The 13,569-nt window shown below is 34.7% G+C and overlaps 1 protein-coding gene across 1 annotated transcript in view; it reads right to left on the reverse strand.

The window, feature by feature from the left end:
• Window positions 1–7,384: 7,384 nt before the first annotated feature.
• Window positions 7,385–13,569, reverse strand: part of LOC111057029 — a 51,383-nt gene continuing 45,198 nt past the window's right edge. Inside the window, exon 2 of the mRNA XM_022344450.2 lies at window positions 7,385–10,452. Within this exon, the coding sequence (XP_022200142.1) occupies window positions 10,330–10,452 (123 nt within the window). The 3' untranslated portion in view covers window positions 7,385–10,329. The remainder of the gene's footprint in view (window positions 10,453–13,569) is intronic.

Genomic DNA, 13,569 nt, shown 5'->3' on the forward strand with positions numbered 1-13,569 from the left:
TGAAGAGATACTTAAGACGATGGGATGTAGAGACAAAGCACATAGAAAATTTGAAAAGACATTTGACTTGAACAGTTTGATTGAGTATAGAATCCTTAGAAATGGAGTTAAACAGGAATTATGGAGCTCAAAGATGAGGTACTTGAATTCGTTCATGACAAACAATGGACAAGACTCTAAATCACTTTGGCAGGGAATAAAAGAATTCGGGCTTGGCAAACAGAAATTGAATCCCCAAATTGACTTACCATTGAACAATATAAATGACCATTTCGTTTCACACTCTAACCAACGCGACGAAGTTGTCATTGCTAATCATATCGATGATCTTGAAGAGCAGGTTACAAACTTAGATTTACCAATTACTGATCAATTTCATTTCCATCCAATCTCAGAAGAAGACACTTTCAAAGCAATTCAATGTATTCATAGTAATGCTATGGGTGTAGACAAAATTCCTATTAAATTTATCAAGAAGATGTTATTTGCTGTTTCACCAACCATTACATACATTTTCAACAAGTCACTTGAAGAAGGCAATTTCCCTGAAAACTGGAAGTTTGCTCTGGTTCGCCTTCTAAATAAAGTTCTATCACCCAATAGAGTTGAGGATTTTAGACCAATCAGTATTCTACCTGCATTTTCCAAAGTACTAGAAAGACTCATTCATGCTCAAGTTGTAAAATCTCTAGACAACAATAGTAAGCTTCATAGCTTTCAATCAGGCTTTAGGAAATTCCATTTTAACTGAGACAGCTCTGCTCCGTGTCACTGATGATATAAGGTTAGCTATGGACCAAAGAAAATGCACCATCCTCACCCTATTTGATTTTTCTAAAGCATTCGATACTGTTGATCATACAGTCCTTTTGAATAAGTTGGCTATTCTTGGTTTCAGTCACAACTCGTTAGTTTGGTTCAAATCCTATCTATTAGGTAGGAAACAATGTGTATCAGTCGGTGACAAAGAGTCAACTTGGAAAAACGTTATGCATGGAGTACCACAAGGTTCAATTTTAGGCCCTCTCCTCTTCACTTTGTATGCTAATGACCTTTTTTCCATTATCAAATTCTCCAGTTTCCATACTTATGCAGACGACCTTCAAATCTATTTAAGCTGTCCCATAACAAAAATTGATGAAACAGTTGGAATAATGAATCAGGATATCAATTCGATAGTGGAATGGACGAAGAAAAATGGCCTTAAACTGAATCCCATCAAAACACAACCCATTATAATTGGATATTCTCGTCTTATAAACAATATTGACCTTGAATCGATTCACAAAATTGGTGTAGATGGTAATGACATTCCTTACTGTAGCTCAGTTAAAAATTTAGGCATTATTATGAATAATACTCTTGACTGGTCAGAACAAGTGAACAAAACTTGTAAAAAGGTATTCTCAGCCATGCATGCATTGAAGAAAATGCATGATATCCTCCCTAGAAACATTAAATTATTATTGGTTCAATCTCTCATTTTTCCACATTTAATGTATTGTAATTCTGTTCTTAACGATATGCAAGTCACTCTGAATGATAAACTACAGCGTTGCCAAAATTATTGTCTACGTTTCATCTACTCTCTCCAACGCCATGATCATATCACCCCAGCCCACATTGCTAGTTCAACATTAAATCTTCAAATACGGTGATCCGAACTATTTTAAAGATGATTTCAAATTTGTCTCTGAAGGTAGGAGGATAGATGCTTAACATACTAGAACCGGAGAAAGTACTTTAAGGATACCCAATCATCGAACTACTATTTTCACAAAATCCTTCTTAGTCAGTGCCTGTCGTGCATGGAATGCACTTCCTGTTTCTATCAGGTCTATCGAGAGCCGAGCGAGCTTCATCCTGACTTTAAAAAACATATTTTGGAACAAATGACTGAGACTGTCCGGCCCCAGAACGATCACATGTCAACCATCCCTCACCCATTCCACCAATATAAACCTTTAAACCTGTTATAGAACGAATTGTATATATATATATATAATATAAACTCATGTTATTTCAATTATCCACTGCATACTGCTCAAAAAAAAGGTAGAAACAATTAAACTTAACATAATGTAAATCTACTAATGTAAGGTAAATTAACCCTTCGAACTCAATAAACTAATAAAGTATATTACTGAAAGTTGATAACCCTGATCTACTTTCAGCCTATTTCATTTTATTAATCAATTATTTGATCTTATCTACCTATATAATTATTTTACTTTATCAATTTTCTGTTTTTTTCTCTTAATATTCATATTGATTAAAACTTTTACAATATTTCCATTAATAAATAAATCCTTAGTTTAAATAATGAAATTAACGTTTTGGTAGAGAGTTAGTGGGGAGGATATTTTTAATATTCTTTCCAAAGAATGGACATTGATATGTCCAAAGCTCCGCCAATTTATGTAGATGCATAACAATATAATAATTATTTATAGTTATTATATTACAAATTGCTTTTTCATATCATATACAGTTCAATAATTATCTTCTTAGTCTATATTATGTGAATTCATCTATAATTTTGCTGTATTGTAAGCTATTGTATATAAGTGTATAAGCCAGTATATATTGTAATCTACATATATAAAGTACTCAATCAATCAATCTTCTTTTTCTTTCTTTCTGTCTCAAGTCCATTGTCAACCTGACAAAATTGAACTGGTTATTGATTTAATTGCCAATTTCAACCATAACTACTGTTTCGAAGAGGTACTCTCTCTAGAATAGTTCTATTAACATATGGTATGGAAATTCCAATTATAATAAATTGAGAGATTAAAGAAGATGAATGTACATGCTAAAAGGCGAACTTCAAACCCTTAAAAATCACCCTTAGAGTTAAAATATTGCCAAAAGATTTCTTAGTGCGCCTCTAAAGGGCCAACTGAACATACCTACCAAATTTGAACGTTTTTTGTCTGGTAGATTTTTAGTTCTGCGAGTGAGTGAGTGAGTCAGTCAGTCAGTCAGTGAGTGCCATATATATAAATAAACATATACAGTGCAGTAATAGGCAAAAGTCACGATACAAACATATCACTGGCGGAAATAACAATACAAACCTAATCAAAAAAGATTACCAAGTGACAATACAACCAACAACTGAATCAACTGAATACAGTCAAATAAAAAAGCAAAACACAAAACTAACTAAAACACTCAACACTGTACCACAAGTGTAACATTATCACAATATGCTTATTTTATGAAAAATACTTATACAAACTCTACTCTGCTAGACATTAATAACAATATCACATTCAAGAAACTCTTGCACTGTATAGAAGGACTTAGATGTAACCCAATGGCTAACTGCCATCCTGAAACGACCAACTGGAAGCGCTCTAATTTCAAGCGGCATCCTGTTGAATAGTTTTATTTGCTGGAAATAATGGCTTTTGAAAGTTTTCCTCAGTCGAACGTGAGGCACTGTTAAATTCTCCCTATTCCTAGTATTGAAATTGTGGGTATTTGACTGGGTATCAAAACTGGAAATTTTTGTCTCACCTGTAACAAATTCTTATAAATGAAAAGTGCCGGTAGGGTCATAATATTCAGCTGTCTAAAAGCTTCTCTGCATGAATCCCTAACACCAAGGTTACTTATGATTCTTATCGCTTTTTTCTGCCATAAAAATGCCCTGATGCTATTGGTTGAGTTCCCCCAAAGGTAAACACCATATGATAGAATAGAATGGAACAATCCAAAATAAGTGGTTTTTAAAACTTGATGGCTGAAGCAGAATTCTAATTTTCGGAGCAAAAATGTAACTCTAGCCAGTCTTTTACATAATTCCGTGATATGCACATGCCAATCAAACTTTGAATCCAAGTTCACACCCAATAGCTTAACAGAGGTGACACCAACATCTGCTAATACATTATTATTGCGTGAGAAGAATATTTCTTCTGTCTTGCTTTCATTAATGCACAAGTCGTTTGAAGTGAAACATTGCTTTGCATCAACGTAGGATTGGTTCAGCATATTCCGTACAACCCTCCTACTTACATTAGAATTAATCAGAGTGGTATCGTCTGCATAGAGCACAGGTAAGGTATGATCATTGGACTGAAGGTCATTCATAAAAACCAGAAACAGAAACGGTCCAAGTACGGAGCCTTGAGGAACACCTGCTAGTACTTCCTTATGTTGAGAATTTTCCGAGGTGTCAGCGACCACAACTTTCTGTTTCCTATTAATTAGGTATGATTGGATAAGTTTAAGTTCCTTATTTTCAACACCATAGAAGTTTAACTTATCCAACAATTTTCCATGGTGTATACTCTCAAAATCCAGGCTCAAATCTATCAATTTTGCACCACTTACTAATTTCTTTTCAAAGCCTTTCAGTATTTCATTCACCACAGATTCAATCGCCATGACTGTGGAATGCTTTGGTCTAAACCCATATTGATGGCAATACAATAAACCCGTAGAAGTAAAATACCCATAAAGCTGAATTAATACACACATTTCAATGATTTTGCTTACAATAGGAACTATGGCAATATAGCACTCTGGTTTACTGTGGTCCCCCTTTTTAAAAACAGGGATTATCTTTGTCAATTCCAGAGCGTCTGGGAAAACCCCAGTTACAAAAATCAGGTTTATCAAATTAGTGAGAGGAAGCAGTATTGCATCAATAATGTGCTTTATAACATAATTAGATGGATCATACACATCTGCAGTCCGTGATGAACTCAACTGCATAGCAATTGTCCTAACGGTGGAAGAATTTGTGTGTCCCAAATGAAAATTGTCTTCCCGCTCACTTCGTTCCCATACAAACTTTTCAAGTAGCTCAAGATGACTGGGTACACCATCAACTTCCCCATTACTTGTCAGCATGCTTGAGTTTATGAAATAACTGTTAAAAACCTCTGCAGAAATAGAAATTTTCTTTGATGTTCTCTTACACTGCTCACTCTTGACAATATTCCATGCCACTCCACACTTGTTTCTAGAGTCCTCAATTAACACATCATTCGCCTCTATTTTTGCCTTTGTTATTGCAGAGCTATACAATTTCTTATATTTTTTAAAATTCTTCTTATCCTCCTCTCTACTTGTCGAATTCCACATATTACAATATAAAATCAATACAGCTCTCATATTACCAAGATCCTGATCTTGGTGGTTAAACCATCTATTTTTCTTAAACTTACTAGCCTTCACTGGTCTAGAAACAATTGGACATTTCTCATTGAAAACTGACAACACACATTTCAAGAATTGATTAAAAGCCAGGTTAACATCACTTATAGGCCTACTGAATAGAAAAGACCAGTCAATATTCAACAGACTAGGACTGCAATTCCTTAATCTTGTTTCTGTTACCAATCTGGATTTTACTATTTTCCTACTACTCTTACTACCTATTAAATTCCTTATGATCTAACTTTAATGTAAGCTATATACCGGCATGATCTGATAATAAATTCTGTTCGAGCAAGATATAGTCTAATTTATTAGAAAAAGAATTGATAAATATATTATCCAAGCATAAGGAGTTCCTTGTAGGTTCATTTACAGTTGGATACAGCTCAAAAGATTTCATCAGCAATAGAAAATCCTGAACAATTGATGTGCCAGTCTGTCCTCTACTCTGCTTATAAAACTATTTACATCAGAGTCTGGTGTACGATATACAGTGAGAATAACCATATTCAGTTTTGTCAGATGCACCGCACATGCTTCACAAACAGAATCTGCACTGATATTTTTCACATCGATAACATTAAAACTCAAGTTTTCCCTGATAAATAATATAGCCGAGCCCCCATGCGTACGAGACTTTCTGCAATAATTACTACCCAAAACAAATTCTGATGGGACATACAGTGATAGCTCCTCCTCTGTAAGCCAATGTTCGTTAATACACAAAATGTGTGTAAACTTTGAGTGAAGAAAAATCTCGAGTTGTCCAAGTTTATTTCTTATTGACTGTACATTACTATGAAAGATCGTGAATTCTTCATTGTGAGTCGTTTCCACAGTGCAAATACCATTGGCAACTGTGATCGTTACATATTCGAGGTTTGAGTAGCTGAAATCTGGTAACTGCTTCCTAATATCGCCTACCATGCATATGAAGAGATAGCAGACATCGTGTGTCTCCAGCGTTATTGTCCTGTCAGCAGCTGGGTCAGATTTTTGAATAGTAGACTTGAGATGCGCGAGAACACTAGCGTCAGGTGATCAATTTTCATAACTGCAAGGAAAGTTGTGTAAGTGCGCCACACCAGATTTTTATTTGATAATTTTATTTTTTCTGTTATCTGAGCTTTGCATTCCGAAAATCTTGGCCTATTCTGGCCGGCTGTTTTGGTCGTATAATCAAAGCTCTACAGTATTCAATTATTCAATTTGTGAGTTGTGTGTTAGAACATTTCTGTGTTGATAAGTATTTTTTGTTGAGTATCGTTCCATCATTCGTAATGATCTCTCTTCATCGAGATTTCAATGCTTGATTCGGGAACAATTCTATCCTTTCTATCGTAAAAACCTTCCTGTTCCTATATTTGTTATTTTTTGCATAAAGTTGGGTTAAATATTCATAACCAAGAGTCCTGAACTATAGGCATGATTATATTGATATCAATTACAAATATTTTTATACACCAAACATAATAATCTAATAACCTTTTTTCATGAAAGTATCAAAGATAACACTCTACTCTAAGAGATAATTAAATCCTGATGAATCGTGAATACACGGATCCTTCGAAAATAGTACCTACCGTATGTGAAGGAGTAATCCTCTGATTCTCATGTTCCGAACAAGTTACTGCCAAAGCTTTGAACTTAGCTCAATCGAACTAGTTGCTGTTGCTTACTACTTGAGTTCTACCTGAGTGCCAGATAAGAGGATTTCGCACGGACAACACTGAAGCAGTTGGCAACTGATTTTCGAATAGCTGCAAATAGGGCCATTCGAAATCTCCAAACTCTCAAGTACAATGAGTATTGCAACTGTCAAAACCTATAACTTGTCTGAACAAGCGCTCACAAGTACATTAGGTCTAAACGAAACAGCTTAGCACTAACTGAATCAGGATTTGGAGCCAATCCCCAAGGATCACTTAAATAGATGAAGATTTTTGGCTCATTAGCCTATTCCACTTCCAAACTGATCGAATGATTCGTTTGACTTGGCCACGTACTGCAATAATTACTTTCAACTGAACGAGTGATCAATCCATCACTCTCTATCTATAATTTTGAATATGATTCGAATGTAGGCCTATTGATAATAATTGTTTAATCAAATGGTAGCCAAATCTATTATGCAGCCTGAAAACATAATATCCTAATACTGATAATTTCACTTGCATTGGAATTGGGAATCATGGAAAACACACTTATCTATGAAAATACACTGATTGTATTTGAATCATTAATTTATCAACATTCACAATGATTATTACAGATAACAGCACAATAATATTACAAATTGATTATGTTCTTGATAATTTAGCTTTTTGGTAGCAGAAATGCTAGAGAATTTATTAGTTTTATCATCGATACTTTTGCAAAGAGGAGATAGATTCCAAAAAATAAGTGACATTCTATTCTAAAACTGTATGACAATTAAAATATACTGTATTTATCGAATGTTTCTGAACAGAGCTTATTCTCCGAGTCTGATGATACGGAGCTTTTTCAGTTTCACATACTTCCAAACCTAGAAGCCTAGACTAGTAGAAAAATGATACATTCATATTTTCAGGTGTAGTGTGAATAAATTGATTAACCTTTATTTCAACGTGAACCATAATATGATGAAAATACTTTGGAGTTTCACGTTGTACTAACCATTCTTTCAAATCACATATTGAAAGAGCTCCACTACTGTAGTGGTGAAACAGATTTCCATGTTTCTATGCTAATCTATAAAAAATCAATGAAATTACTCGTACATACTTTTTGTATGTTTGTCCTGGTGTCTGTCATCATCATGTCTCTGATATCTAGTGTCTTATGATGACAGACACCAAGTCAAAACTGTCATCACTACAAAAAGTGAGTAGGTTTTCACTACAGAGTTATTTTATAAATTGAATGTTAATAAATAGTGGTATAGAAAAGAAATACGTGATAGGAATTACTATACTTGAAAGAATAGAATTTCACTTATGATTACTAAAAGGAGTAAACTACTTATAGCATTGTCAACTTAATAGTGTGAAGTTCATCCCCTTCTTTCTTATTAAACTAGTCACAGAAATACAGGCGCTATACATATTGATAACGATTATATTGCTTGAATTTTTGTCAATATTGCTTTAATTCTGTTGTTAATTTGGCATCTACTAGTACAACATGAGTCTCATTACCGTACGTACTGGTAAAATTAAGTATAACATTTTTTTTAAAACATTGAATATTGCAAATAATATATATTTGCAATATTTCATATTTAGTATACATGTAATCAGTAATACTACTGATACTCATACTGATATTAATTCATTAATGAATGATAAATACTATATACTATTAATGATTACTGTAACGCTATGGTGACAAATTCATGATATCAAACATGATAACAAACATCTCTTTAGGTATAATTTATAGTAGCTGGAATTGGATTTCATTTTTCCATGAATCGAATCGTAAAAACGGACTTATCTTGTAAATGTAATCGAATGATAGAATAATTATTTCAATTTTTCCCGAAAAAGGCAATTTCATCCGTAATTTATGATGACTTCATAAAATTGTGCGATAGCAACTGAAATATGAACACTGCACTTTTTGAAAACAATGAATGTTGTGCTTTGAAGGTCATATTAGATCGGTCATATATTTATTAGAGTTAACATAATATTGTGTTTCACAGATGATACTTTAGGACTATATAAAGGAATTATATTGGTTATGAGCAGTTTCTGAGGTGTGAAAAAAGTTTTATTTAAAAAAAGCCCTCACAATTGAAACTGTTCATTGTTCCTCTTGACTCTCGACAGTATTGACTTTTATAAAATGAGTGTCATTTTTCAACAACAGTGTATAATACGCATCAAACTGAAACTCTGTCCAAACTGAGCTTTGTTTTGGATCAAGCTAAACGAAGATTATTATTGACAGGGCAGTAACTGCCCTGCTAAAACCTGGTGAAAATAATATTATTGGTTGAAACAATAGATGAAACGCGTGGAAAATCGTATTTGGAAGTAATTGACGAATATGGAAATGGTTTCCTATTAGGAAATGAATGAAAAATTTTTCGAAAAAAATTGGGGGATCGCAATAGTTTCAATGATTCGAATTCTTGGAATGAAAATTATAATTATTGAAGAATACTACATATTAGACTATATTATATAGAATAGATTTCACCAAAGTTTCGATTTGCAAAATAATGATCATCGAAAACATTTTTCCACTACCGAAATGTCATTGAATAATCTATTAGATGGTTGACGATCATTCTGCAAATCTAATGCGAGTTCAGTATTAATCTATTAAAGATGGATTACGCCAGACTCTGCTCGTGGATTGCATTCAGAGAACTGTAATTTGGATGATGGATGTCTGTAGTTGCCCAGAAATGTATTCCAAGAGAAAAGGATCTGTCAAAAGAGTTTCTCTCATTGAATTTCTCTCGGTTGTGAGAGTAACAAAATGCAAAGATTTGAGTATTCACTGAGCAAACTGAGACCGACCCTTGCCCTAGGACCTCAGTCTCCCTCACCCCTTTCCACCGTCGCTCTACATAGTCGGCTTTGCACGAAATGAGCAAACCGTAGACGCTCGTAAATGTCCCTTAACAAGAATTCAGATCTCCCAGAAGACCATTTATCAAAATTACAATACAAAACGGTGAGTTGAGAGAGCTGAGTGATAATAATTCAATTCGGTCGGATGTAAGGAATTGTTCCATTGATTCACGAGTAGATCTACGCACTGAAGCTATCTAATCAGACTAGATGGATTGAAATAATATATTTTATGATCAGGATTTGTAATAAACTGTATCTATGTTTCTCATGGAACATCACAGATTCCCGAGATGTATATGATACCTATTATTAGTTATAAACTATTGGGTCGATGATAATGTGTTCAATTGGCTTAATTTATCAAAAAGTTCTATACAGCACGGGAAAACCCACGAGCAAACCTCCTGTATAATCAAATTCCCGAAAAAAACTCCTACAACTCTTTTCTGATTCTACTGCCAGAAATCACCCAACCAAAATACGTTATCAGTTAGGTTTGACGATAATAAATGTCGTTCGATGACAGTTGCAGATAATGGCATAGCCCACTCCATGGAACTGTGACTTTTTTGGATTCAACTGGTTACCGATCCCTGCGCAGCTGGAATTGTGACGTCATGAAGGGCTCTTCTCTTCTTGACTCCACGGTCTTCTCGGCCACGTCGACTTGGATCTTGCGAACTGTGTGGATCATCCCTGTGGCAGCCTGTCAACACACAAAACACAAACCTGTAATGACTGTAGTCGTAGTTGGTAGTTGGTAACTCAATCAAAACTTGTCTCTCTCTTGGCTCAAGTTGGCTCAGACTCAGTGTGCTTGCCGTTGCCACAGTTGTGACTGGCAATGGCAATATTTATCTTGACAACTTGTGTAATTCAAGTTAAGAGTTTAGTATTGTGAAGTCGGGTATTCCTAGAAAGAGATAATGAATGAAAACTCTCAGAAACATTTGCTTTAGGTGAGAGAACATTAGTAGTATTTTAGAGTTACAGAATAGTACAATTTTATCAACTGTTAATTTATTCTTGAAAGTCATTTTTTGTATCATCCAAAACCCTATAATACAATTTCAACAACAATACAAATTTCATGTTATAAGAATGTTTCTCATTCTCAACTAAAATAAGCTTCAATGTGATGCTCATTATAGTCAACCGCACGGGAATAGTCCTTTGAAAATTGGAACAGATAAGTACATCGTTGCCAAATTAATAACATTTATCAATGCTGTCCACAGCTAACAGGATTCCACTACTGGAATGATTGTGTACATATCCTCAATTTGAATCATGAAGTTTCAGATTCTCTGAAGTTTTTGGTAACTCATTCTGATTCCTAAAAAAATATTTTCAACCGATATAATATTTAAAAAAATATATTCTTACAATGCTATTTCAATTATTTTCCATATAGTTGATTTAGTTGATAGTTGGTTTCTAGTTAGTTGATTTCTAACAACAAGTCAGGAATTTGATACCGTACTGTACTTTGTTTAAGAGTCGTAGATAAAATAGTGTATACAACAGTTATATTCGTAAGATGTTAGACATCTCGCTACTCTCTCTCACTTGTGTCTTAACTCTACATCTAACTCGTGCTTTGAAGATACATATTATAAACTGTTGTATAGACAACAGAAGAAATCCATTATTAGAACCTATTATGATGTTAATTCGAAATCAGTGTGAGCTCAATCATTTCAAATAGGAAAGACTTAAGGGAGAAGATTCTCTAGCATTTGAAATCGTAACAGAAGGTGCCTGGTTCCTGAAGGTACCAGGACCTTAATAATTCAAGAGAGATGAGAATTGGTTCTTTTCCGTCTGCAATGGGACAATTCAATCACAATTCTACGGACTTGCTTGCCAGGCGTTTGAAGTGATAAACAGGTTAAATATATCAAGGAGCCTTCAGGCGAGTGGGGAGAGCTTGGACCCCTCTTCAGAAATCTCTGCTACGGACAATCTGTCAGGAGGAAATCGATTCAGACCAGTCACAAGACTGATTTCGAAAGGGGAAGCAGGGGATGAGGGAGTGACGAAGACGAATACGAGAAAGAAGAGTGGAAATTGTGGAGCGAGCGGAAAATTGAAGACGGTAAGCAGTTATGTGATCGAATTGTCATGGCGAAGAATGGAGAAAGGTGGGACGAATAGCAATCCATAGAAATGAATAATAATTTTTGATGATGATACAGAGAGGAAACAGTAAATTTATGTAGCTCATCATGTAGTTGTATACAGTTGTATACTATCAATATTATCAAAATAAAGTATTCCATCATCATATCAAGGAATCAAATCATTCTTCTACTAATTTTTAGGAGTAAATAAAAACAAAGAAAAAACAAAACGGTACACCAATGCTGATGTTTCCTTTTCTCTCTGGAAATAATATTATATTTAGAAAATCTAAATCGTCCAATAATTTAGTTTTGAATGAGGTAATGATTCAGATGATAAATGATATTCAACACTTTATTCTTTATGGAATCAATAATCATATCTAGTACGATATCTCAACATCTTTCTGTTACAAAAGAACAATTCTTCACAATTGGAAAGTAGTAATCCAACCGGGCAGAAACGAGATCTCTTTCCAATAATGGACGCATTACTTGTTTTGAAAACTTGTGCTATCTATTGTGCAGTGGCAGTGAGATGTTACCAAAGCTTTCAAACTTGTTTCATGTTATAATTTGTCCGCTCAAAGTTGTCCGGGAATAATTTGTGAATGGTTCGTGTTCGTGCAGAATTGTGAATTCACGACGCTTACAAAACTTTTCCAACAACGAAGTTTAGTGAAAAAAGTGAGAGATAAAGTGAAAATTGTGAGAAGATTAACTTGCTATTGATTTCAAAATTCAATTTGCAGTTGCGGAGTGAACAAAGATGTTTTTCCTTTGCGGGAGATTCCAAGTTTGTGAAATTTTTAAGAATAACCCCTAGAAGTTTCCTCGTCTGCATTATATATTATTCCACCTCTCGTCTTAAGAAGCTGAAAAGTCGGGACGTGTAACTGTACTTCCACTCTTTGAAACTCTTTAATGCTATTAGGGAGAGGCTGGTTATTCATTAGTCGTGTTTACGAGATGAAAAAAGCATATTTTAGTAGCCGAAAGATGGAAGAGCTGGTTGCTATTATTATGGAAGGCGATTAAAGTTTGTTTTTCTTTTGTACTTTTGTAGTTGTGACGAGAGAGAAATATTCTTTGCAGCTCTTTTATCGCGAGAGTGAGCTGCATTGTGAGGAGCAGAACAGAGCAGGAGAGGCAGGCAGGAGTGGTCTCTTGATAATTTGCAGAGAAGGTCGTCCTGCGTCCTGCGACTGGGAGGAGAGGGCTCAAAGGGCCTGATGAGTTGCACAAGGGCGCATGCAAGAGGGCTACATAATACTGTACAATTAAGTACTTCACGTTTGCAGAACAATGAACCAACCCTGAAATTTTCGCTCACAGATTTCGACAAAAATTTGAAAGCATTTCTCTCTCTCTCTCCCTTTGCAGGACAAAACACGGTGCATTAATGGACCAGTCGCTTCAAAAGCAAAAGAGAACGTCTACGTCTGTTAGACACGGCACTTTATGGAGCATGATTTACACTCGCTATCAAATTTGATACCAGAAAGATGCGGAGAAGGTACTTCTCCCTTGGTGTGAGTTTCCCTAATTTCATTCGAGTGTATGAATGCAATTTAAAGCCGTAACAAAAGCCTAGAAACATTTTGCATCATGACGAACAGTTAATACAGGAACAGTATAATAGAAATGCTTTTTTTGGAGATTTAATTCCATTTGAGGATTCATGAGAAGCATTATCACTT

This window comes from Nilaparvata lugens, chromosome 2 (assembly GCF_014356525.2).
Source record: "Nilaparvata lugens isolate BPH chromosome 2, ASM1435652v1, whole genome shotgun sequence".
NCBI lineage: Eukaryota > Metazoa > Arthropoda > Insecta > Hemiptera > Delphacidae > Nilaparvata > Nilaparvata lugens.